We start from the raw sequence: 26,098 nt of genomic DNA, 5'->3' as shown, positions 1-26,098 counted from the left end.
GAGAGTGTGTAGAATCCTTTGAGTTTGTCAGACTTGTCAGCATGAACATTGAAGCAGCTCTGTCTTCCAAAGGGCTTCATTCATACTGCTGTTATTAATCCACTGCCACTGTGGTGAGAACTTAAGACATAAATGCACATTGTCAAGGCATATTTAGTTCTGACTGGTGGTTTAAATATCTATGGTCTTTTCTAATTCATTGTAACATGTTGCAGATGCAATTAGAGAAATGTCCTAAGCCTGAAAAAGTATTGGTTAGAATAATAAAATTTCACAAAAACAATTTAAATTAAAAGACTTTATTATTTCATCAGTCTACAAAAAAAAAATGCAATTCAACTAACCAAAATTTTTATAACCCAATTTGATTACTTTAAGGAATTTCACTTGAGACAAAATAAACTTTGGGCTTCAAGCACTGTAAACTTTGGACCTCTGAAAGATGGTTTTACAACATTGCAGCATCACTTCAATATCAGTCACTCAACAGCTGAGTAAATAGATTTGGATATTTGCATGTAAGTCTTTACTCTCAAAAGATTACCTACTGTCTTTAGCAGAGATTTGGTTACTATTTCTTACAAGCCATGCAATCTTCAAAGTTGAAGTCGATGGTAAAGTAAGGGTGTATATTCTTCAGATATATATTCCATGAGATCTGACTCTGGTTGAATAACTTTTCAGATAACTTGGTTCTTGCAAAAATTTTGGAGTTAAAGACACATGCCTGAAGTTCCAAGAATAATGAACTTAGATGGGATAGTAATTTTATAAAAATCATTTTACAGGGAACAATGAGAAGAAGCTTGTGTTGCAAAGCTAAGGTTGGAAATGCAATGTGCATGACATGATTTCTTAGAATTAACTTAGACAATGTGGAATTTGGGAGTTGAAACATTAAATCTGTTCTAGCTGAAAACTCAAATTATTTCAATAAATAAAAATTTTTTGTCTAATGCTGAACCTATCAAAATAAATGAAAAATAGTGCCTTTCTTTTTCTCTTCCTGATCTAGTAGACTATGTTGATGAAATGGCAAGTACAAAAGTGATTGAAACTGATTAGGTTCTAAATAAAAACTGTAAAAGCATCATAAAAATAGAGAAGCTGTCACCCACTCAAATATACATTGAATTTGCATAAATAATTTACAATATGATTTCAAGCAGAGAGATAAAATGAATAAAAGCTATACACGAAAGAGGAACATTCGCTGTGCACATGATTTCCCAACAAAGTTTGCATATTCCATCACTTGGTTTTCATCATTGGCTTCAGGTTTTAATTGATGATACATCTCAAAGGACATTTCTTGTTGTTCATGTAAAATGAGAACCCTGTTTGGATCAACATTACCATTTTCATCAACTAGAATTAAAAGAGAAACATCAACAAAATTAAATGACAACGAACAGACTTGTTACTTTTTAATCTATTAATCAAAGTCTTGTGATTCTACAGACATGAACCAGAATTTTCTAGTCATTTCCTAGGAAGTGCTTAATGTCTATTACATATGATTATTTCTCAGACATTCATGATCAACAGACATGAAATATCGACAGTAATAGCAACTACATATTATTTTATGTCCACTAAGAGTTACTTGGATAACTACATGAAACATATTTAATGATTCATTAATAAACAGCCACAAATGACCATAGGATTACACCCAGAAATTTCCCCTCCAAGATACAAGTCTGGGCAAAGCTGTTTGTAGAAGACCAGTAAGTTGTCCATGCATGCCAATCTCCCCTCACCTGATGTTGTCCAAGGGAAAAGCAAAAGCTTGGCACCAGAGACATAACATTTCTACAGCTGAGTGAACTGGAGTAATATGAAATAAAATGTTTTGATCAAGGACACAACACACAGGCCGATCCAAGAATCAAGCTCACAACTGCATAGTTGTAAGCCCAAAACTAACCACTAAGCCATGCATAATATACACATTATAGCTAGCATGAAAGACAGAAGTTAAATGCTGTTTTACAAGAAATTATTTGACACAGAAAGGCATGGCTGAATGGGCATGGAGGTCACATCGTACTCGCATGGTTTCAGGCTTTATCCTACTGTGTGGCAGGTTGACCAGTACTTCATGAGTGATATTAGTAGATGGAAACTGTGAAGCCCATCATATACACATGTATCCTTGTGTATATTTACATGATAGTTTGTGCAAAAGGAAAGAGATATGTTTATGTCCCCTTTAAACAATAGACCCTGCAACTTGTGATAAGCAGAATAAAAGTCCTTTACTTGAAAAATAGAAAAGGGTTTCGCAACAGGAAAAGTATCAGGCTATAAAATATTACTCAAATAAATTCATGCCTGAGCTGCCATGGAAAATCAGACATAAAAATAATCAAAAAAAAAATTAATGAAACAATAATTTCATTTTTATCTACTGGCACTCCCACAGTTATGATGACAAGGGTTCCAGTTGATCTGATCAACGGAACAGACTACTCATGAAATTAATGTGCAAGTGGCTGAACATGCCACAGACTCGGGTACCCTTAACATAGTTCTCAGGGGGGTACAGTGTGACACAGAATGTGACAAGGCTCTTTGGATTACAGGTACAACTTGTTTTTTGCCAACTGAGGGGGCTGGAGTGACGTGAAATAAAGTGTCTTGCTCAAAGACACAACACGCTACTGGGAATCAAACTCATGACCTTACAACTGTTAGATGAATACCCTAACTACTAGATCACATGCTTTCTTCCATTTATATCTATAACAATTCTCATTTGTGTTCTTATAAATCTATTAACAGCAGTCACTTTTTAATGGTTTCATCTACACTCACCTTCATCTGGATCTGAAAAACGGCAGTATTTTTTCTCATTCAATTTTGGTAAGCATTTTTCAATTGGAAACCAGTGATAAGTCTCCGGACAGAGTAGAGTAGAAGGAAAATACTGACCCTAAAAAGAAAGTTTAAACTTTTTTAAAATGGAAGAGCAAACAGTTCAAAATCATACACAAATTGAAACAAACAACTAGTAAAAGCAGAAGAAAAAAATCTGTACTGACCTTATATCGCATTTTAGGACAGGAATGTATATAATACCCCATATAATAATATTCTATATTTGGTTGAATTTTGTAGAGAGACCTCACCAAAGCAATTTCTCTGCAAAACAAAATGTAAATTCAGCTGCAACAAACATGAATTAAAGAAAATAAAAAAAGCAATTTACCGAATACTTAAAAGTCAAGAGACAAATTTTCAGGAAAAAGGTACATCTTGGTTAAATATATTTGCTTTCTTTTTTTTGCTATATAAGAATTATTAAAATTAGAACTTTTGAAAAGTAAAAGAAAAAAATAATAAATAAAAGCATTACTAAAAAATTGAATAATAATAAATTATTATATAATTCACACCAAACAGGTGTATGTGCATGCACACATAATTTCATACACACTTACAGAATCCATATCATGCACATAGATGTAAGTACGCCCCACCTCTCTCCCTCTCACATCACCATTAAAATATAGAATCTGTAAACTAGGTAAGAGACAGTCCAACCCATGTCAGCTGGAAGACAGACATTAAATGATAATGATGATGAGACAGACCACAAATAATGAGGGTGTGTCATTGATGAGGTTCCAAATGGCGACAAAAGGACTGATGACCCTACGACTGACCAAATGTTTAATTAAACAATCAGTTAGTTGAATGGTTAACTAATAATAATGAGAGAAGTGAAACAGAACCTGTGTATTTCTTAACACAACAACCCTCTTCAACAAAATAGAGAGTAAAAGAGAGAGTTAACAGAAGACGCGCAGGATGACAGGATTAATGTGCATACTAGGCTTGGTACCAGGTAATGAGTGAAGAAACATCACACACAGATACAGAGAGAAAGAACTATTGAGGAGGAGGGAGAGAGAGAATAAATGATAAAGTAGTTGGCTACAACTGAGAATGGCTCCACAATAGTTCATACTTTTTGTAATATTTTCTGCAGATGATTTTCAAATAAGCTGTTTATTAACAGAATAACTTTTTTTGCATTAATCACTAGGGTATTTGCTAATTTAAGAATTTATAGCAAACTGTCCCAAACGAATGTATCACCACAGTTTCAAATCTAGATCTAGTGATAGTCCAACACTACTTACCTTAAAGCAGAGTATGTTCCGAGTGATAAAAAAGAATACTCTGGATCATAATAAAAATACACTGATGACAAGCAATTTGGGAGGACATCAATCACACCAACAGCAATCATTTTACCATCAAGTATGTACTGTTGGTGAAATGAGCCATACCCATTAGGTGGGCCACCAGGAAGGTCTCTGTGCTGAAAAATTGAAAACAAGTTTTAGATAAACCTCCAGTCTAAGGGAAGGAATTCTGCCTGGTTGAAAAATAGCATTTTAAACTTCAAAGAAAAAGCAGTTATTATACATAAAACATCCAATTGCAAAGCATACACTTCAACAATATGCAAATATTTATATTTAAAAATCTACTCCACCATTGGCAACAAAAAATAATGACTCTAAAGCAGCTACAAACTAAAAAAGTCTAAAATGATTGTGTATACATTTTCAAGATGTACTAACATGCAAGTTTAAAGAACCATCAGGAACAGTATACAAGAGCTACCTTATCACTATATGGGAAGTAAAATGTTTTAAATGCTAAATATAACAAGAGAAAGAGAAGACACCAACAACCATATGATGGGCCCAATATTCTTACAATAAAATTAAAGGAAAAAAAATCACCATCAACTCAGATTTTGAGCATATTTGTAATGCATAGAATTACAGGTCGGCACTATATGAATTGTTGCTGTGAATAAGAGTAGCAATGAAACCACCAGTTAGACAGTGTTCATCCAAGAGTTGAATTTCTACCTAGAGCCTTTTTTCTTTTAACTGGATTCTCTAATAATGTAATGAACGAAGAAAGGTTTCAAAGGAATTATTAAAACATGTGACTTCAGATCTGATTTATGAACAATAGCTAGCTATAGAAACAGTCATGAAACTAATCTGACAAGCTGGCTGAATATAGCATATAATTTTTATCACTAAGAATGATTTAATTAGTGCAAAACAAACTAATGAGGCAGTTTTTATGACGTCATTGACTTGCTAGATATAAATGACAATTTACAATTTATCTTTAAAAAAAAAAAAAACATCAGATAATATAGTCTTAGATACACTATGCCTGAAAAAAAATGATTATGATTGGAGTGACTGATATATTCAATCAAAAAAAGAAAAAAAGCCTGAGATTAAACAACAATAAGAAGTAATTGTAGTGATAGTACAGTAATTAAAGTAAGGAAAGACGGAAGGTGTTTAGTAGTTGCCTTTGTTGGCAACGAAAGGTTTCTCTGTCTAAACCAAAAGTAAGCTGTAAGAAATGCAATACATATGTTAGATCAGTGGGGGACTGGGGGTATTATAGGAACTGACTTTAGTGGTAGGGACGTGTAACAGACAGGGATAATGAGTGTTGGATGAAAAGTGCCATGTTGCAAGTTCCTGTGGCAAAGAAAGATGTGGAAGAAAGTGATGGTGATACAAAGGGTAATATCTAAAGGGATCATGTAGGATGAAAATCAGTGGCAATGTGCAATATTGCAAACCTACCCAAATCCTGCCAACAAGAGATATTCATATATCATCATAATTGTCACTGTCATGATGGCAATGTTTTATTCTTTTCTTTTATTGGATTCAACCAATAGACTGCAGCCATGTTGGGGCATTGCCCACAGTCAATTATACTGACCAAACTACTTAGATCTGATACTCGTTTTATTGAATGGCTAACTTCGTCAAAGTCACATCCACTTCAGATAGTTTACTTCATTTCTACAGACTTTTATATAGATATATCACTAACGAGAATTCAGCAAATTTATGGTTATGGCAGAAGACACTTGTCCAAAGTGCCTTTTGTTGGGTTTGAACCCAGAACTATGTGGTTGCAAAGCAAACTTCTTAATCAAATAGTTACACCTGTACATGAAGGACAATGATCTAATTTTCATAGTTCTACAGTTCTTTTTGATAAAACTAGATGTAACAAGGAATAATTATCTGAAACAAAAGTTTTACTTACAAATACTCCTTATTAGTATATTTAACATGTTTTGTGTTCAGAAAAAAAATTATAGACTATCATCATCTTTCCTAGCTTGCATGAGTTGAACATGCCTTTGTTAGTAATATCTTAATACTTGTTGTGGCCCCTTGATTCAGCAGGCTAAGAGCAACCATCATCATTTCTTCCTATCTTCTGTCTTCTTCCACTTGATTGCTTGACATTTTTTACCCAACTGTTATTTTCTTCACACATCACATGTCCATACCAACGGTCACTTCTCTTCTACACTACAGCCAATTCCTCTTGTACCCATTTTTTCCCAGCTCATTTGTTCTTCATTGTTTATTAATGCTATTACTGCATATTCAGTGAAGCTTTGCTTGCCTCATTTCTTCCTGACTTTCGTACATCCTCTACACACACACAAACTTCAATGACCAGGTTTTGTCATCATGCAATATCACATTTCATACATAAGGACTATTCAGTTAACCCATCAATTGGAGAGAGAAGTTCTTTGTTACCAGTAGAAGCAATTGTTCCTTGAACATATTCCCCTTGTTCTTACTCTCATCTATCTCTACTATTGAATAAGTTACCTAGGCAACAACTACTTTTAAGGAGCCTTCTAGGCATTTGAAGGAATTCATTTCAAACAATTTTAAGATATTTGAAGAACTTGAATGATGAAAGTGAAGCCAAGACAAAAAGGCAGTCTTCACAATTACTAATTATTTCTCTTGATAGTCACATGATTTCAATAATACAAAGGCTAGCAATTCTCTTCAAGGTCAGAAAATATTTTAGCTCATAAGTGAAACCCAGAATGAAATACTACTTCCACAACTTGAATGGTGTTACTGCACAAATGGATATCAGACTACATCCAGAAAAAGACCACAAGCACACAACCATGTCATTTTTTCCACAGCTACTACAGTAGCTTCTGCTCTTTGGAGTTGGTTAGTCTGGTGTGGGCCTTCATCCGACTCTTCTCTCATCACTCATGTTTGCCTCCTGACATTAAAAAAATCCACAAATTCCTAGGCGTAATATTTTCCTCCTCAAAAATGTTATCCCTCTGGAATTCCCTTTTTGACTGATGTTACTGCAGCAGTTCAAAAACAATTTATTTCAAGGGGACTATGAAAACCATGGCTACAGTGTCTTCTCCCAAATCAATTTATTAAAAAAATAAAATTGGAATAGTAAAGTTTGTTTTAAAGATAAGCACAATTCTCTCGCTCCCTACTTAATGCAGAACATACTGTTATTGTTTAGCTTTTGGTCAGCAAAAGCTGAAAGCAAAAGTGTTGCTACCAAGATGGTCCCACTTTCTTCCCCAAGTACAGTGTATCGAGAATATATTTAATATGTCCTGGTTTTAAAACAGTAAAGTGTGATTTGAGGAAGATTTGATTGCTATTTTTTGTGGGTTGAATTATTGCATAGATTCCTCATTGGGTCAATTTGGAAAGCATTAAAATAAGTAATTCTGAAATGTTTTAAAGAGACCACAAAGTGAAAAAGGAAAATGAATGGATTTTTTTTTTTCTTTTTTTTTTTTTTTGGCAATCCACCAACCTAAAGCAAGATAAAACTTATCAAAAGGATTTAGAACATGAAGCTAAATCTGAAACTGCAAGCAACACAGTGAAAGCCTGAGAAAATTTTAAAGCCACATTACATTGTTGCTAGATTAAGTCAAGCTAATAAAGAAGCCTCCATGTGGTTGCTCAAGCTACTAGAAAAAAAAAAATAACAACCAAATCTCTCTTAAACTACACCCTACAATATTAGAAAAGGCATGCTGGAAAATATGGCAGTGGGTTCCTTGATACAAGAGAAAGGCAGAATAGTCATGGCTAGAATGGATTTAACCAAAAGGCTACTTAATCAAGGCTCACCTGGTAATCAACAATGACAACAACAATGAAATGAAACCACTATGCAAATGAAAGCAACTTAGCACTAGTTATGAGAAAAGATGAGCAAGAAAACATTGTTCAAGATGAAGCAATCAATATCTTATACAGAAATGTAAAGTGAGATGATTTAACCCAAGTAAAAACAGTCGTATTCATATTTAGGCATACTGAGTAAATCACATTCACACACAATCTGAACAGTATTGAACGGTGGATCAATAGCAAAGCTGTTTGAAGACTAGAAAAAAGATCTTACTGCTACCTCAAATGGGGAATTCACTAAGAAATCTCCAAAGTCACGTTTTGTACATGAAGACGCTTTTTCTTTATGAATGGTCATCTGGTATTGTTTGAATATATTGTAAGAATCTTCATATGAATACTTGAACTCTGTGGAGGCAGGACTAGTCAGAACCAGCTTAATCTATGCATGCCAATCCAAGGAGGTGGGAACATATGAAAAAGAATAGACAATGTAAAAACAGTTATTACCTTAAGGATCAATGGAGAGTCCACAAGGAAGCAGGTAAATTGCTTAACATTGGGTTTCTCAGGAGAATCATTATGCACATTTGTTTGGTAATTATAGTACACCTGATGGCTTTCTTTAAATGTGGAGTTGAAGGCTGAACATTTAGGTTTTGATCGTATTAGCCTTATCTGAAAGAACAATTTGTGTGTGAAGATATGATATTAACCGTTGTTGGACTATAAGTGACAGGTAAGTCAGTGGTCACTATGTCTTCAGGGAGGAAAATAATGGCACAGTCCACAAGACAAAGGATAGCGACAACATTTAACCCTTGGATGACCAAATTTCTAATGAAGTACAATGTCATTACTTTCAATCAGTTTTGAAAATAATTAAGAATTTAGTGTGATTCAGTAAAATAACTAATTACGTCATTTTTAAATTGGTGTTTAGAACATAGAAGTTCTTACACAAAATCATGGGAAGTGTTACCTTAACTATAAATAACAGGAGGTATTGTAACATAGAAACGGGTAGTTTCAGGTGGGAAGGTATTAAAAAAGTAAAGGAGATTCAGGATGTGCTGCTCATGGACCTATAACTTTGCATACAGTGAGATATTTTATTTTCATCAGGCACTTTCACTGTAGTTTATCAGAAAATATACAACTTCAATGGCCAAATAGAACTTGATGCTATTACCAATTTATTATTGAGTAGTCATTAGTGAAATGGAAATTTAACCATTAACCCTTAACTGTAGAAAGCAGTTTTATATACCAATCTATATTTTGTTGAGGAATGTCATGTTTGAAACTGCTTTTTATTGAAATATGTCAAGTTTATTGAGACAATGTGACATGCGGAAAATACCAATTCTATTTTCTGATAGATATTTTACATCATTAAAGAAATAACCAAGAAATTTAATTTTGCAGTTAAAGGATTAAAAGCAAACACCCTAGTTACATAAATAGGGAAAACAGAAAATATCAGCAGAAAAACATAAATTCAGTTCAAATTCATCCAGGATTAAGAAAAATGGTGAGATTGAATATCAAGTCAAATAAGTTATTTTTAAAATCAATACTTGTCATATTATGGTTGGCTCAACAAAATAATGTAATAAGAAGATTACTCTAGAAACGAATTTTTACTTCAAGTGCACATAAAATTTTTAAAATTGTCTGATCATAATTTACCTCAAGTTTGTGAGCAACATTTGGTTGTTGGGCAGGTTCATCAAGAAGTTCCTCAAGAGTTTTAGGTTGATTTTGATTTTTAGATGGTAGCTGAAGTAGAATATAGAAACAAAGCTGCACGGACAAAGAAGCAATGGAAATGGTTTCATCACAAGATGAAGCCAAAGTCAATGACACAATAAAGCAAGTGTAAACAGAAAACTCATCTTTCAGTTTCTACAAGAAGCTTTTTGGTAGCTTACTGTTTAGTGCAGGAAATTTCTTGTAAGAAATCTATCAGTTCAAAGCCCATCACAAACATCACTATGTGATCTACATATATTTTTATTATCTCAGTGAATCTAGCTTAAAATGAGGGCACTCCAGTAACAGAAGTCAATAAAGGAGTCTTTACGTAGTTGCTAGATATGCAAGAAACAGCCAATTCTAGCACAACTCATGCCCTGATCTTACAAACAAATGTGATGATCAAAGCTGGAATGTCTGTGATCATGAACCCATTTCCTTTTTTTCTCAAACTTTCTAAACAATTAGAGGTTTCAAATGCTCATAATTAACTCTGTAATATCACTAACTCTGATGCTACAATTTTAAAAATAACATCTGTTAATGCTCCATGCTTTCTTTCTTAGACATCTGTTCTCATTTAAGCTAGTAGGATTCGATTTGAAGGAAATTTTAGACTGCTATTTCAGTCAAGTTGAGCAATTACAGAGGTTATCTTGATTGTTTTTAGGTCAATGATCATAATAACGAGTTCATTATGAAAGATGAATGGCAAATTTCTATAGCTGGTCAATGAATTTTTTCAAATCCTTATTTGTCTTGTAATAATTCATCAGGGAGGTGTTATCAAAGTCCCAACTGTCCTTTATAAGTATGTGTCCAAATAGTTATCATTTAACTTCAACAGTGCAAAGGTTTGATCATACTGCATGGCAACATGAGAAAGTTTCAGGTTGACCAGTGCCTTCCAAACAAAATTTTCTAGAAAGAAATTATACAAAAACCATTTTGTGTGTATGCATGGGTGCATGCAACTAAAAAGTAAATACTTTGGTACTGAGGGACACCCTTTATACCAAAGAAGACTTAGCCATTCAATCAATAGCGAACAATAAAATAGGTGTCAAATTAAATTCTGAGGTTGATACAACTGACTAAAAGTTGGTGCCCCAGCATGGCCATCATCTACAAAAAATAATGGCAATGCACTTGGCATTTTGCAGATCCTTCCAGACTGATCTGGTCAACATAATGAAAGTAAACACAGAAATCATATATTGCCATCAACAGTAATGATACAGTCTGTCAAGGTCAACTTTGCCTTTCATCCTTTCAGGGTCGATAAATTAAGTACCAGTTGCATACTGGAGTCGATCTAATCAACTGGCCCCCCCTCCCCAAAAATTTCAGGCCTTGTGCCTAGAGGGTAAAACTAATAATACAGACAGTCACTCATCAAAGAGGAAGAGAAATCTAAAAATGATGATAGTTTGAAATTCTCTCAATGACTGACTAGATCACACTCAGAAAGAAGCTAGAAATGGTTGCAACACTCAACTTCATATGATTTCTATGGCTCAGGCATCAATGTTTGAGGGAAATGCATTGCCTGCAGGTACAGGAAGAATGGCAAGAGGTGAAACATGTCCGTTTTACCCTTTCCACTGTGAGCTTGGCAATATAACTTCTTTTTTCTTTCTATCATTTTTCATGACAAATGAGGTGGTTTTCACAAATTTTTAACATTTGCAAATTGCTAGAGCAAGTATTTTTTGCAGCTGGAGACCATTTCTATAATAAAGTACTCAAGCAAGAGGCTAATGAGGGAAACTTTTTTTTTTAGCCCTTGGATGCTCCTAATGCAGTACATTTTGTTGCAAGTATTGAAAAAGGTTATAAGTGGCAAAGTTTGCACTTGTGAGTTCGAAAATTTAAAAAAGGATATTCCACTGTCAGATAATGTCATCTCAAATGCACATTGCTTAAAAGAAAAAGATGGTCACAATCAGTATGACTTGGATTATGGATCAGCTCAATTAAACCTGACCTGGGATTAAATAACAACCACAAGAAGTGAGAAGTGGCATTTATTTTGCAACTAATCAGTATAATGTATTGTACTGTACCAAAGGACACAACACAATGACAATAGCAATATTTGAAATTATGATTTTGTGTTCAAAATACATCAATTTACAAACTGGTAGAAAAAAATTACAAGATAATAAAATTTGAAATCTGAAAAGTAAAATTCAAACATGAAATATATAAGTGACTTACTTTTCCCCTGGAGCTCTCATTTGATGTTGGAGTATCTTTAGACTGACTATTCTCTCGTTGACTAAGTTTTTGCTTCTTTATTTCCATTCGGATTACTTTAGCTTTCCTAAGTAAAGGCTTGTTAGGGTTAGCACCAAGTCCTGATAAAAATGAAAGAGAAAAGAAAAAATAACAAAAAAATTCTGAGATATCAGTATACAATAAAAAGAAAAGCTAAAGAACAATAAAGAAGGAAACAAACTTCCAAAATAAACTTTCACAAATGATTACTATATCAATATAACGATATAGAATTTTGGATGAACAACATATCCATTTCTAAAACTGCTTTTGTTAAAAATGAGAGTTAAAGTTTCATAACTTTATATGATTCTGAACTTCCATCTATTCCGCTCAATGATTAAGATGGCTCAGCAAATCCAAAGATTTAAATGATAGTTTTGATACCTAATTTTTAGAAGGTCAAATAGAGAAATGAACCTTACAAGCATAGATAGTAGTGAAAAACTTTACAGTAGGGAAACATACACGAATGTATTTTGCTTTCAAAAGATCCTTACGTATACAAAAAAAATTTACATGCACCTAAATAAATAAATAATATATTGATATATATATTGGGTGTGGATGGTATTCATTCGCAATTTTCAATTGCTAACTTAATGCATTTTTTTTTTACTTCTGTTGTTGGTTAGTTTCTTAAAAGCAAGCATTTTTGCTTTATGTTTTTGCAAAATTTTAAAGCTCCCCACCCAATTTATGGAAGCAGCATGGAGTCCTCCTTGGAATATGTGCCTAAAGGACAAAGAAATTTTAGACTTCCTCAACATCAGCAGAAGGATGGTGGAAAAGGTCAAAAAGGAGCTGGAAGATTCAGGATTTGACTACAAGGTGGCAGTAGAGAGAAAAACCCATGATCAACAATCTGATACCACCAGAACGCTGGAATTCGTTGCAGAAATCTAGGAGATCATTAACAATGATCCCATCAAGTCAATACATGCTATTGCAAGGGCAATTTCTGTCCAAGGCAATGCAAGAAAAGTGACTCAAGCACTTCAAGAAGCTGATCAACAAGTTGAAACAGCTGCTGGAGCCAGATATGCAGAATTTTGGCCAAGACCAGAAGATCAATCCACAGAAAAAACAGGTGGCTCACTGTCTCACTCAAGGATGTGCCCAGAGTCATGCAATGAAATTTCCAGCGACAATCAAGGTCTTTGGTGTCATCAGCAATGAAGGTAACATTATGCCACTCCACTTTTCAGAGAGCCTCAAGCTGAACACTGGCAGATACATCTATGCTCTGAGCAAGGTGGTGACACCCTGGATTGACTTGGTAGCTGCAGGGAAGACGTACATGAGACAGCAAGACTGCACCTTGCCATACCAGCCAGAAGACCTAGTCAAGCTGTCAGAGAATTTATTCAATCAAACTCACCTGACTGCAATCCCCTCAACTTCTTTGTGTGGGGTGCAGTGGAATGAGAGACCAACAAATCCAGCTGCAATACAAAGGACAAGCTGGGGGCCAGGATTACCAGGGACTAAAACAAAAAGATAGTGACGAAGGCATGTGGTCAGTCCTGAGGTTGCTTGGAGGCTGTCATTGAAATGAAAGATGGCTTCAAGTGAGAGCATGTCATGAAGACAGACCCAAATTTGACAAATATATCTCAGAAAATAAAAAAAAACTTATTTTTTTCCCTGAGTCAGTCATCATGCAAATGAATACCGCCTGCACTCTGTATGTGTAGGTGTGTGAATGAGTGTATATAAATATATATACTTTGTCTCATTTTATTCAACATATATATACATGTTAAAAAAGTAAATGAAGTTGGAAAAAGCACAAAAGTATATTTTAGAGAATGTTTAATATTTTTATTACAGTGAGTGATTTAAAATATAACTGGTTTCAATGTCTCCATCTAATCAAATATTAAAAATAATTTTTTTGCGAGTTAAAGAGAAAAGAAATTTGAGGTTTAACAGTTTGTACTTATGTTTTAGTGCATGGTGAAGTTTTACATTAGAGCACTTCTTATGTTTTGTCTACATAGGTTTGGGGTGGGGTTCAAGAATTCTATTGAAAAGAAGTCTTTGAATTGAATAGGTAGTTTCTATTCAGGATATGGCCAGCTGTATAGAAACTACTGATTATCAAAAGTTGAGCTATGCTGCAACTGTCTTGTTTCTGATAAGAGTTTTAAAATTCTTTTGTTTTTATTGAGAGAACATGGCTCAGATTCGTACTGGATTGGGATATGATTTGATTGGTCAACAATGATTACAAGGTTATGTTTAGAAATTTTTCGAACTTCCTTGTTATGTCTATTTACTGTCATGCAACGATATGTTGGGCATTCATCATCATCATTTAGCGTCCGTTGTCCATGCTAGCATGGGTGTAAGTTAAAACTGTCACGGGGGAGTGATCATGTCTAGTGACAGTCACAAGCAATTAAGGCTCTCTGGATTTAATCTCTCAAAGTGTAGTAGAGGATGATCATATGATTAGACTTTAAAATTTTTGTAGTTGCCTACTATGTCCATGTATTATGTGATAATATTTTCTGTGCTGAAAATTAAGGCTGACACAGTTAAGTGTCTAGTGACGGCCTCAATCAATCAAGTCTTTCTAAATTTAATCTTTCAAACTGTAGCATGGACAGGAGTTGTTTCTGTGTCACCCAATGGCTATGATTTGTATCTATGTACACAGGCATAAAATTTTCTCCACTAAACCACTAAAATTGTTAATGTCATATGGGGGGAAGAGATCATAATTGTGTCCAAGTTTGAAATTGTTAACTGTATAAATTCAACAGGTCATGTGGCAGAATGAGTTTGTAAGTGAATGTACTTTGTTAAAGTTTATTCAGTCCTAGTCTGTATTTTTGTATGAGCATATTTCTTTTTGCTTGGTCTGTTGTATTGACTGAATAAAGGTAAAATGAAATCCAGGTCTCATCTCCGGTCACTATTCTCTCCAAAAGAAAAGCTTCACCTTCATATCAATCTATATTGACAAATGCCATAAACAGTTAAAAAAACTGAAAAGCTAATGACTTCTGAAAGGTATCTCTGAAGAAATTTATTCTGTATCAAGTTAAACATCTCCCTGTAACTGTTGCCATGTCAAAATCAATAAACCAATAACTGGTTCATTAGAAACCTATAATCGACAACATTATTGTTAAAAAATTACAATATAAAATAAATCAATTTTAAAAAAGTGGGTTAATATGAACAACAGAAACAAGGAATTTATTTCAAGTACACTTACCTGGTTTGGGCATTTGCTTAGGAGGATGGCTATCTTTAGGAGTAGCAGAAGGCTTACTGCTGGAGCAGGTTTCTTTCAAATCTTGTGAAGATCCACCTGGATCACTTTCCATGCAGTTATTTCCTTCCTCATCTTCTTCCTTTTTAGCAGCCTGAGGTCGAATACCATTAATCAAAAAGCGATTTACACGTTTTATGACTTTTTTCTGTGATGAACTGATTTTGAAATTTATAGCATGACAACGAACAGCATACGAAGGACAACAAGTTTGGTTCATTGTTGGTTTATAGCAGTATTTGCCACTCCTTTAAAAATAAACAAAAACATTTGTGTTATTTTTATTTTATTTTATTGATTACTGCTTTACATCCATTATCCATGCTAGCATAAGCAGGATGGTGTTCAATATATGTAGACATTCGTGAAATGTTAGAGCCATTTTTGCCACTTGGATACCCATTCCACCACTAATAATTCAACTGTCAACCATGTTTCATAACCAAGCAAACAAAACAAAATTTGGCAAATTTTCCAAAGGTATCACTTATTATGCTATCTATATAGGCCAAAACCTCAATCTCATTATGTTGTTTACTTAGCTCCAAATCTACTATAATCAAAAGCTTTTAGCTCTGAACAATAATGTCTTGGACTACATTGTCCAATGAGTTCTTCTGCCTTTTGGGGTGACTTGAAGATTTCACTGGTTTTTCTAAATCAAAATCATTGGGTTTTTTATTGTGGGTGTAAGTCTTGCCAAATGAGAAAGGCTTTTCTTGATGACATCAGTTTTGAAATGACAAAGAGAAGGTAAATGATATAAACAATTTCTAAATGCTGAAGCAAAAATTTACAGAAATCTTACTTCGGTCATAACAGAAATGCTACATTTATGCTGTAGGAAATCTTGTTATAGTGAGAAGCAAAAGAATACATTTCATAGACACAAATGAAAAAAAAATTTAAAAAAACAGATTTTAAATAGATGACAGTCTAAATGAGAAATCATCATCGTTTAACGTCCGTTTTCCATGCTGGCATGGGGTTGGATGGTTTGACGAGATTTGGAGAGCCAGCAACTGCACTAGGCTCCAGTCTGATCTGGCAATGTTTCTACAGCTGGATGCCCTTGCTAATGCCAACCATTCCAAGAGTGTAGTGGGTGCTTAAACTTAACAATGAAAGAAGCAATATAAAATGACTGCAACAATGCTACAGATAATTATTTCAGTTTGTGATATGATCTCAGAACATATGTAAGTTATGTACATTGAGAAAGCAAGCAAAATTTACTGAGCACTTTAAAGTGCTTGAATGGCTGCTACTATACAAGACTTTTCAACAACAGAATCACTTTATTTCTGTTCCTTTATCATTATTACAACACAATTTCAGCTCTCCAAACAAAATTCTCCTGATACATTTAATGGGTACAGGTATAGCAGTTTGGTTAAGAAGTTCAGTTTACACTTATACAGTTTCAATTTTGAATTCATTACATGGTAGCTTCTACAGGTATCTTTGACTATAGAAGACCATAGTACTGAGAGCAAATTTTAATAGATGGGAACTGTGCAAAAATCTCTTAGAGGGATCTTCCTGTTTAAGGTGGCAGACTTAACCAGTCACTTGGTTTAAAATAATCACCTGACCTTTTGATGCCCTTAAGTACTCACTCTGTTGCAAGAATTCAGGCCAAGTGCTCTAGTATGGCCTTAGCCTCTGGTTGAAACCAATAAAAGATAAAAAACCAAGACAGGTGCAGGAACAAATACGGTGTATTAGTTTGACATTCAAGAAAAATGGAAGACATTTTTGATGTTTTGAGCTTACGTTCTTCTACAGAAAGGAATAAGGAAAGAAAACAGATGGAGAGAGGAAAAAAAAATGGAGAGAAATAAAATGTGCCTGGATTAATGGTTGCAGATGTTGAATTGAGAAGAAGGACGAAGGTGGTTGGAGATATGAGTGGCAAGGGAGACAAAAGTGATATGGCTAAAGTGTGTGTGTGTGCATGCGTGTTCTGTGTATTTATGTGTAAGTGTACAGAGATGTGAGGCTGTCTAACATATGTATGCATATATGTGTACCAGTTCATGTGTGTGAGTAGCATGCATGTGTGTGTGTGTAATAGCTAATGTGTGAGAGTAGTATGCATAAGTGTGCATATAATGCATGTAAGTAGCATGTGTGAATGCGTTCTTTTTTAGGTGTGTGTGTATATTCTGTATTTGTGCATATGTATGTGTAAGGGTGTTTGTATGTGTGTGTGTGTGGGGGCTATCTAATGTATGTGGGTTGACCTGTATGGAGGTGTACATGGGATAAGGATGACAAAGGAGATAGGTGTTCATTTACAACTATATACATACTACTGTACATGTGAGGAAAGAAGTGGGAGACCATAATGCAACTATATACTATGATAAATAATGTACTTTGATAAAAGAAAATATGCAGCAATATTTATGACAAGGTTTCTTATATATAGCCTACAGCTCAAGGGATGAGCAGCTGATTCAATCACCTAATTCAAATCCACCTAACAATCACCAATTCATCTTATTAATTAGAATGTAAAGGAGATGCAGTAGGAGTCAAACTACAACTGCTTTACACTCCAATTAACATATTAACCCTGCCTTATACACAACTACTCCATTAAAAAGTTCTGAGTGGGACGAGGGTATATTTGTCTTCTACACTTGAAGTGTCTAACCCATATAAGTAAAAATAGACATTAAAACAATGAAACACACTATAACTAACTGAGCCAAGCAAACCTAACACCATTTTTTTCTATTCAATGCCAAAAGCCCCACCACAGTGATATTTAAGAAAATAATAAAACAAGCATTAAATATAAGTGATAGTAGTAGTAGTAGTTTCAACTACAGAAAATGTTGTCTTACCGTCTCCATCCTCGATTTATAAGATCTTGATAGTCTTGCACAGTTAGGTAATGTGCCCACATACCTGAAAATATGTAAATAAAACACCTTCAACACTGCTGAGACATCTCATTTCTGGGCTTAGGGAAAAAATAATGAATTAAAAGCAAGGAATTTGCAATGTGCAGACAATGCATGCTTTCAGTAAAAGAATATCATCTTTAATCAGCTTGTGATTTAATAAATTCATCCACTTAACCTCAGTAAAATACATTGGCTAGCAAGTAAAAATACTAATCTATTCACTCATAAATCTTTATGTGGATGCACAAAATATTTGAACAGTATATAATAATAATAATAATAATAATAATAATAATTGTGTACAGTGCTCAGGTGCACTACAACTCATCTAAAGTGTATGTATGATCAGGTGTAGTTTCGGCGGATTTCGGAAAGCATGAGGGCCTTAAAGGATGCAGTGTCATGGCAGTCAACAACTGACGCAGGCAGTTTATTCCACGCTTCAGCAACCCTGAGCGTGAAAAAATGTTTCCGAAAGTCATGGGAGCTGTGCCGTTTTCTGACTTTGTAGGCATGTCCACGTGTGTTAGACACATGGAGATCAAAAAGGTGTTCAGTGTTGTTGTTGGTGAGGTGGTTGATAACCTTGTGGGTGTTTACCAAGTCCGTCGCCAGACGCCGGAGCTTCAGTGAATCCATGCCCAGGGAAACAAGGCGCTCAGAATATGGTAGGTGTCTGATGGAGGGTATGCGTTTGGTTGCACGTCTCTGGACAGATTCCAGGAGGTCAATGTTCTGAGCAAGATAGGGATTCCAAACTGATGATGCGAATTCCAAGTGTGGTCGTACCATAGTTGTATACAGTTTTAAATAGATGGCTGGAGAGCGGCTAACAAAAGTCTTGCTGAGTGATGCCAAGACACCCTCGGCCTTCTTGACAATTTTAGAGATATGCTTTGTCCAACGCAAATCACTGCTGACAGTGATGCCTAGGTCACGCTCGCAAGAGGATTTCTTGATATCAGTGTTGTGGAGGGAGTATGTGGACGCAGGGTTTTTTCTCCCAAAATGCATGGTGGTACACTTGTCCACAGCCAGTTTCAGTTGCCAGTCTGTGATCCATTGCTGCATTGTGTCTAGGTAGTTGTTTGACCCAGGTCAACCTGATTAATTAGACCTATGGCTCATATGTAATTGTTCAAGTGACCACACACAATCCATTTTCCTTATTCAACTGTCATATATCTTGGATTGCATCTTCCAGCATACCTTTTTTTTTTTTTTTTTATAAGATGTTTGGAAAAGATTTACTATTAAGTGTGGCAGGTTCAGCACCTGTATACAGGCTTGCTGGTCAGATGAAATCCCCGATGATTCACATTATAAAATGCATACATCTGCAAATTACATATATGACAGAAATTTAGACATCTCTGAATTTGCAGAATTATAATAAGGAAAACAAATGTAAAATCGTAAAAATACCACTTTTGCATAGATTATCTTTTCCAGTCAATTCTCAAATAATAAGTAAAGATTACCATGGTTACATACTTTGGTAAACAATTAACAATAGAAATTTGTGTTCTGAGTGCATCTTGACCACAACTGACTGAGAAGAGAGGAGGCTGCTATTCAACAACAGCATTTCAATCCAGAAAAAATCAGTATCTTTGTTACTGTATTTCTATTGAAATAGACTGTCTTCCTTTCAATTTTGAAAACAATGAATTTAATAAATTAACTTTCATCATGTTTCAAAAACAAAATTAACAAGGAATTTTAATGGAAGGCTTAATTTAGATCACATTAGAACAGGAAGTTTCTATTATAGAACCAGAAGTGGTCTCAGGTGGGTTGGTATCAAGAGTTTTCTGTCCATAAATCATTAAACTGAGGCAAGCTTAACTTAATGGATGATAAGCAATGGATAGTAATTCTTCTTTAAATTATCATCAGTCCAGTTAAAGTCAAGAAATATAACTAACAATCACCAATAATGAATAGTAACTGGTCTGGAAAAAAATGGCATTAATGATTAATTAGCAACCTCTTCTGTTCTCAGAGTTCAATGATGTGTACCTATCAGAATGAACTTGAAATACAAACCTCTTTTGTTAACTGTTTACCAATGTAACTATGGTAATCTTTTTTTATGGAAATGATAAAACAATAGAAAATTATTATTTTTAAGATTTTGCATCTGTTTTAACAATTCTGCAAATCTAGAGGTAGGGACAAATTTTTTCAAGTATATAATTTGCAAGAGAACATCTAACCAACACGCTGTTGGCCTCTAGGCAGAAAGGTCATAGACCTATGTAATGTCTTTCATCAAGTTCACTTTACTATCAACAGACATTTCCAACAAGTTGTAACCCACTAGCATGAAGAAAGAGAGAGAGAGTCCACAGCAGGAACCAGTGAGAACAGCATGTTAAGTAATGAGTTTTATTATTTACAATAATATTGACTGGTGGTTCAGCAGAATCTCTAGATAGTAAGTAAAGATACATTGAGGTGTTTCTTCTGATTCTTTACATTCCAGCTATCTATTTAAGGCTGTATATGGCTATGGTGTGGCCACAATTGGAATTTGCACCACTAGTCTGGAATCCCTATCCTGCTCAAGACATTGACCTCATGGAAACTGTTCAGAGATATACAACCAAGCAAATACCCTCCATTAGGCATCTACCATACACTGAACGCCTTGCTTCCCTGGGCATAGGTACATTGAAGCTCCAAAGTCTGGCAACTGACTTGGTAAACACCTACAAAATTATTAACCATCATGCGATCAACCACCTTTTTGAGCTCTATGTGGGCATGCCTACAAAGTCAGAAAACAGTACAGCTACCATGACTTTCGGAAACATTTTTTCACACTCAGAGTTGCTGAGGGATGACACAAACTACCTGCATCAGTTGTTAGTTGCCAAGACATTGCATCCTTTAAAACCTCCATGCTTCCTGAATTCATCAACACTACACATGATATACACCCCTTCCATACATATATCACGATTCATACACTGTTCACTTTCCTGACTTTTGTACATAATTCTATGTACTGTACATGCACCTTGAATGAATTGTAAGGCACCTGAGCACTACACACGATAATTTCCTTATTTTTTGTTTTTTTATTATTCTTAGGTGATTTCCTGCCAAGGTCAACTTGATAAAATAAAAGTGCAAGTTATGTACAAAACTCAATGGTGTAAATCCTTTTCTCTACAAAATTGCTAGCCTTGTGCTTAAATTAGAAACCATTATTTATAATGTTAAAATGAAATCCTATTGGTCTTCAAAAGCTAATAGGAGAATACTTCACTGAATTCTATGCAGCACAGCTAAAAAGTCAGCGCCACTTTGTATTAGTTATTTTTTTAGCAATTTAGAATAACCACTCTCCTAAATGGATTACCAGTGTCTCCTCCATTTGTTCATTCCTCTGGACCCCAAATATAAATAAATCAGTAATTTGTAAATCTTCTCAGTCATGGTATGCTTATTATTACTTCTATTTCAAATGTATTCAAACCCTTCCTTCATATTTCATAAAGCAGGCTTTTCATTTTCTTTCATCCTTCCTAGTTTTTAGTAACTGTATTGTTTTTATTGTAGTATTAAACATAAAAATTTCTTAAACTAGTAAGGTTCATTCTTTATCTTTGCTAAGTTCTACATGAGTACTTCTGGTTAATGAATCACAATTTTCTTAGTTAAATTCTTACTTAAAGCTTTCTTTTTACAATCGTTCTTACAAGCTGAGACTAACAGTTTGTTTTAGTCCTAGATTTCTGAATTTACATCTATCAAACCCAGATTAAAGCCCAATATCCTCAGATATGACTTCATGCCTTGTTTCTTCAACTTTTTCCAGGAGTGCCTTCCACAGTATAAACCACATTTCTTTCATCTAACAAGTGCCATCCAGTCACGACAGTTCCTTCTTCAGCATATACTGTTAAGTGAATATGGCACATCTACTGTATCATATACAACTCATTTCTCGCCAGCTTCTACAGATCTCTCACATTTCCCTGTCATGCAGCATCATATTATTTACATGATGTATCTGAGACCCCCTTCGGTCACGACACAGACCATGGGATTGCACCTACGCTTACTTACTACACTCGCTCTACAATTGTATCTAACACTAATTACCTCATCTACATTTTCTTTTATTCTTCTTTTACTTGTTTCAGTCATTATAGACTGCAGCCAGGCAGGGACAATGCCTTGTAAGGTTTAGTCAAACCAGTCAACACCAGTGCTTTCTTTTTAAAGCCTGGTACTTATTCTACCAGGGTTTTTTTGTTGAACTGCTTACAAGGATGTAAGCAAACCAACCACTGGTGTCAAGTGGTGATGGAAGACAAACATACACACAATTTTCACATTACCATTTTGCAGATTCAGCCATTGATTCCTACAGTAGATTCTATAACTACTGAAAAGTGGAATTCAGCTTCACAACCAGCAATGGAGTAGCTTCATTGATGAGCATTAGTGTCATGCGAAATTGGTGCACCAATTTGATGCCCTCACATGCTGTGTGGAAGTTGTCTCCCTTGTCAGTACATAGAACTGTGCTTTGTTTGTGGCTAAAGTCTTTGATTCTTGTTTGTGGCTAAAGTCTTTGATTCTTGTTTGTAGCAATGCTGATGCTGCCCTGCACTCTTAGTCACTTTTAGTGATGAAGAATTTTTTCCTTTTGGGTTTTAAATTGCTAACTTCATTATTTTATATATATATAATTTAGATGAATATGGTACTTAAGTTGAGGCACCAGAATTTAGTATGGTACTATACATACAATTTCAAAATAAGGTGATTAAAATCAAAATAAAGAACAAGGATGTCCAGAGGATATACCTCTGGATATCCTTGTTGCTTATGTTGATTTTTATATATATATATATATATATATATATATATATATATATATTGTTGGCATCCTTTTTGTCTTGGGAGACAATGGAGTTGCGTATAAAATAATCTAGTCCGGCTTTTATATTTCATGTCCTAATACATTTCCTGCTGTGGCTGTGTAGTCCTATCCTGGACAAACACTCCCTCTGGCAGGTGCTGCAAATATAGCTAAGACTTTGCTTGGCTGGTTGTAATGTCATAGTTTCTTGTTGACGTCTTTTCTTGTCTTTCCATTTCTCTTCTCTCTCTCTATCACTCCTTTGTGTTCCCTCTTTTACAGTACGTTGCCAATCTCCACGGTTGCTGGCACACACACACACACACACACACACACAAGCTTCTTTTAGTTTCTGTCTACTCAACAGAATCTAGTTAACATATTTAGCACATCTGAAATCTTCTTACATTGTCAGAGGTCCCACTGACTGTGTTGTTCACATTGCTGACATTATAAAGTGAAAAATAAATATATTTGAGGAGATTTGCTCACTATACTGGACAAGATACACGAGTATGCGGAAGCTCCTCACTGGATGATTATTATTATTAAGGCGGCGAGCTAGCAGAATTGTTAGTAAGCTGGGTGAAACATTTCATCCGGGTGTAACATTTCATCCGTCCTTACATTCTGAGCTTAAATTCCACAGAGGTCGACTTTGCCTTTCATCCTTTCAGGCTTGATAAATTAAGTCCCAGTTGTGTACTGGAGTCAATCTAATCAACTGCCCCACCCCTCTCCCAAAATTTCAGACCTTGTGCCAATAGTAGAAAGGATTATTATTATTGTTATTAGAACAGATAACGAAGTAGAAAATATTATTATCAGACTATGCTTAAACTATTAAGATATCAATGTCACTTGTGCAACTTTTATATCTCATTTTGACAATTTATCAAACCACATTTCAATCTATGTAACATGTGATTGCACATCATCATCATGGCAGGACACAAGCTCTCTACAGAAGTTTTCCGTTCTAAACTTTTTTCAATAGGTTCCATGACACTAAACAAGATACAGAAATTCATAATTTGCCATTTATGTCATTCTTGTGTAATTTCTTAGTATTAGTCATAGTTTGATTGTTAACTAACTATTGGTTATATGCTGGTGATTTACATTCATTTAGCTAGTTTCCATTGCAGCCACTTCCAAAACATAGACATACAAAAGAGGAGGGGGAGTAGCACGGCCAAACTGCAACACAGACTAGGACGTTTCTACGGGATCGCTCATCCTGCTAGAAATGGCAGCCAAATATACCTCCAATTAAGCTATGTGATTTGAAAACAAAAACAAAACAAAACAAAAAATAAGAAAAACACTGCATCACGTGGTCCAAGATACTTTCAAAAAGGGCGAATAGTCATGACTAGAATATCCTTAGTAACAGGTCTGTTCAATCAGGGATAAGTTGAGAGCTAAACAACAACCTCTGCAAATCAGAAAATGCTGTTAAGTTCCTCAATGAGATGATGTACGACGAATATGTGCTATAAACTGAACCAACTGTTTTGTCGACTACCGACGTGAAATAAGTCTGTTTGCCCAGGACTAATGTGTAGTTACGCAATAACTTAAAAAAGAAATTAACATAATTTGACTTAGTAACACAGGTGTGGCTGCATGGTAAGAAGTTTGCTTTCTAGTTCTGTGTCACTTCGTGCCATCTTGGTCAAGTGTCTTCCACTATAGCCTCGAACTGAACAAAATCTTATGAGTGGATTTGGTAGACGAAAACTGAAAGAAGCTCGCCATATATGTGTGTGTGTATGTGCGAGGGTGCCCCCCACCACCACCACTTGACAAAAGAACCCAATACAATAAGTGCCAGACTTAAAAAAGAAAATAAGTACTGAAGTCGATTCATTCGACTAAAAATTCAAGGCGGTGCTCCAGCATGGCCGCAGTTTAATAACTGAAACAAGTTAAAAGACAGAGTGAGAGAAAAGCTAGCTGAAGTACGATTTATTCTTTTGAAGGTGTCCAAAGAGAGAACGAGCATATTCCGAAACTTAGTATGAATCATAGCTAATACATACATAAAAAGGAAAGGGAGGTGGTCGTGACAGCAGGCAGCTATATCATACGGTTCGCTGTGACTATTTTCCGTATTAGAGTTGATTTTGTAGTTCATTAATTCCCAGACTAAACAAAATAAATACCAGTTTTGTACTGTGACAAACTCAACTGACTGTACACAGTCGAATAAAAGGAAAAAATGTCCTTGTGGCTAATCCAAAGAATTCCTATCATATAAACAAATGTATATGATAAATACTGGCAAGCGTTAATTATTTATACAAGTCAGTGTTAGATACAAGCAAATGAAGACAATATTAAAACAAAATTCATTGCGGTGGTCCTCTTCTTCAAACCTAGCATTTACTCAACTAATTATGTCATCGCAGGCTTGTTAGATGCATTTACAGTCTGAGGTCGGTCTGACTGACTGACGCAGTAAGCAGCCCTTTAGCTTCACATCGCCGGTTGACGTTGCAAGTACTGCACCAAACTAGAAGTGAATGTACAGTATGAAGGATAAAATAAATTGAGAAAGCTGTCAATATGAATATTTAACATTGACAAACAATAAAAATGAATTTTCTTAAGACTATATTCTAAAAGATGTTGATTATCAAGTGTTCTGTAAATATACAGTTTTCATAGTTATTCAGTTAAAATTTAAATAAAGTAAAATTTTTCTTACCGTGTGAATAGTTAGTATCAGGCGAATTGCAATAGCCACAATGGTATTTTTCATGCTCAGCGAAATATTCTACAATCGAAAATTCCGCCATATTGAACACAATAAATAGCAGTAGAAACTGCTCGGCAGTAACTCGATTATAAGTAGATTTGAAAAACAGATATGACGTCTTAGTCACGAAACAACTATAATAAAATATTAGCCGAGAAAATTAAATATAAATATTAATATAATTTTAGACTAATTCAA

The 26,098-nt window shown here is 34.8% G+C and overlaps 1 protein-coding gene across 4 annotated transcripts; it reads right to left on the bottom strand.

The window, feature by feature from the left end:
- Positions 1–283: 283 nt before the first annotated feature.
- On the bottom strand, positions 284–26,081 carry LOC115224078 (arginyl-tRNA--protein transferase 1). 4 transcript variants are annotated; one of them, XM_029794882.2, is made up of 10 exons: positions 25,850–26,081; positions 18,192–18,255; positions 15,280–15,584; positions 11,991–12,130; positions 9,705–9,794; positions 8,523–8,690; positions 4,152–4,333; positions 3,048–3,147; positions 2,821–2,938; positions 284–1,368 (listed from the first exon to the last, which is right to left on the bottom strand). In XM_029794882.2, the coding sequence occupies exons 1-10, from the start codon at positions 25,938–25,940 to the stop codon at positions 1,190–1,192; spliced, it is 1,437 nt and encodes a 478-aa protein (XP_029650742.1). In that variant the 5' UTR covers positions 25,941–26,081; the 3' UTR covers positions 284–1,189. The 4 variants fall into 4 exon arrangements, with proteins under 4 accessions (XP_029650742.1, XP_029650750.1, XP_029650759.1 ...); XM_029794890.2 differs by lacking the exon at positions 8,523–8,690 and adding an exon at positions 8,290–8,454; XM_029794899.2 differs by lacking the exon at positions 8,523–8,690 and adding an exon at positions 8,293–8,454.
- Positions 26,082–26,098: the final 17 nt, after the last annotated feature.

The sequence above is a fragment of the Octopus sinensis genome, linkage group LG2 (genome assembly GCF_006345805.1).
Source record: "Octopus sinensis linkage group LG2, ASM634580v1, whole genome shotgun sequence".
In the NCBI taxonomy this organism is placed as follows: Eukaryota; Metazoa; Mollusca; class Cephalopoda; order Octopoda; family Octopodidae; genus Octopus; species Octopus sinensis.
The sequence above is the reverse complement of the archived record's forward strand: the minus strand, read 5'-3'. Positions and strand labels throughout refer to the sequence as shown.

Coding starts and splice junctions, on each gene's coding strand:
- LOC115224078 (XM_029794882.2), bottom strand. CDS start 25,940: ATGGCGGAATTTTCGATTGTAGAATATTTCGCTGAGCATGAAAAATAC. Junction 15,585..18,191: donor ATAAATCGAGGATGGAGACG/GTAAGACAACAT, acceptor TTATTTTTAAAG/GAGTGGCAAATACTGCTATA. Junction 9,795..11,990: donor ATGAGAGCTCCAGGGGAAAA/GTAAGTCACTTA, acceptor ATTCTACTTCAG/CTACCATCTAAAAATCAAAA.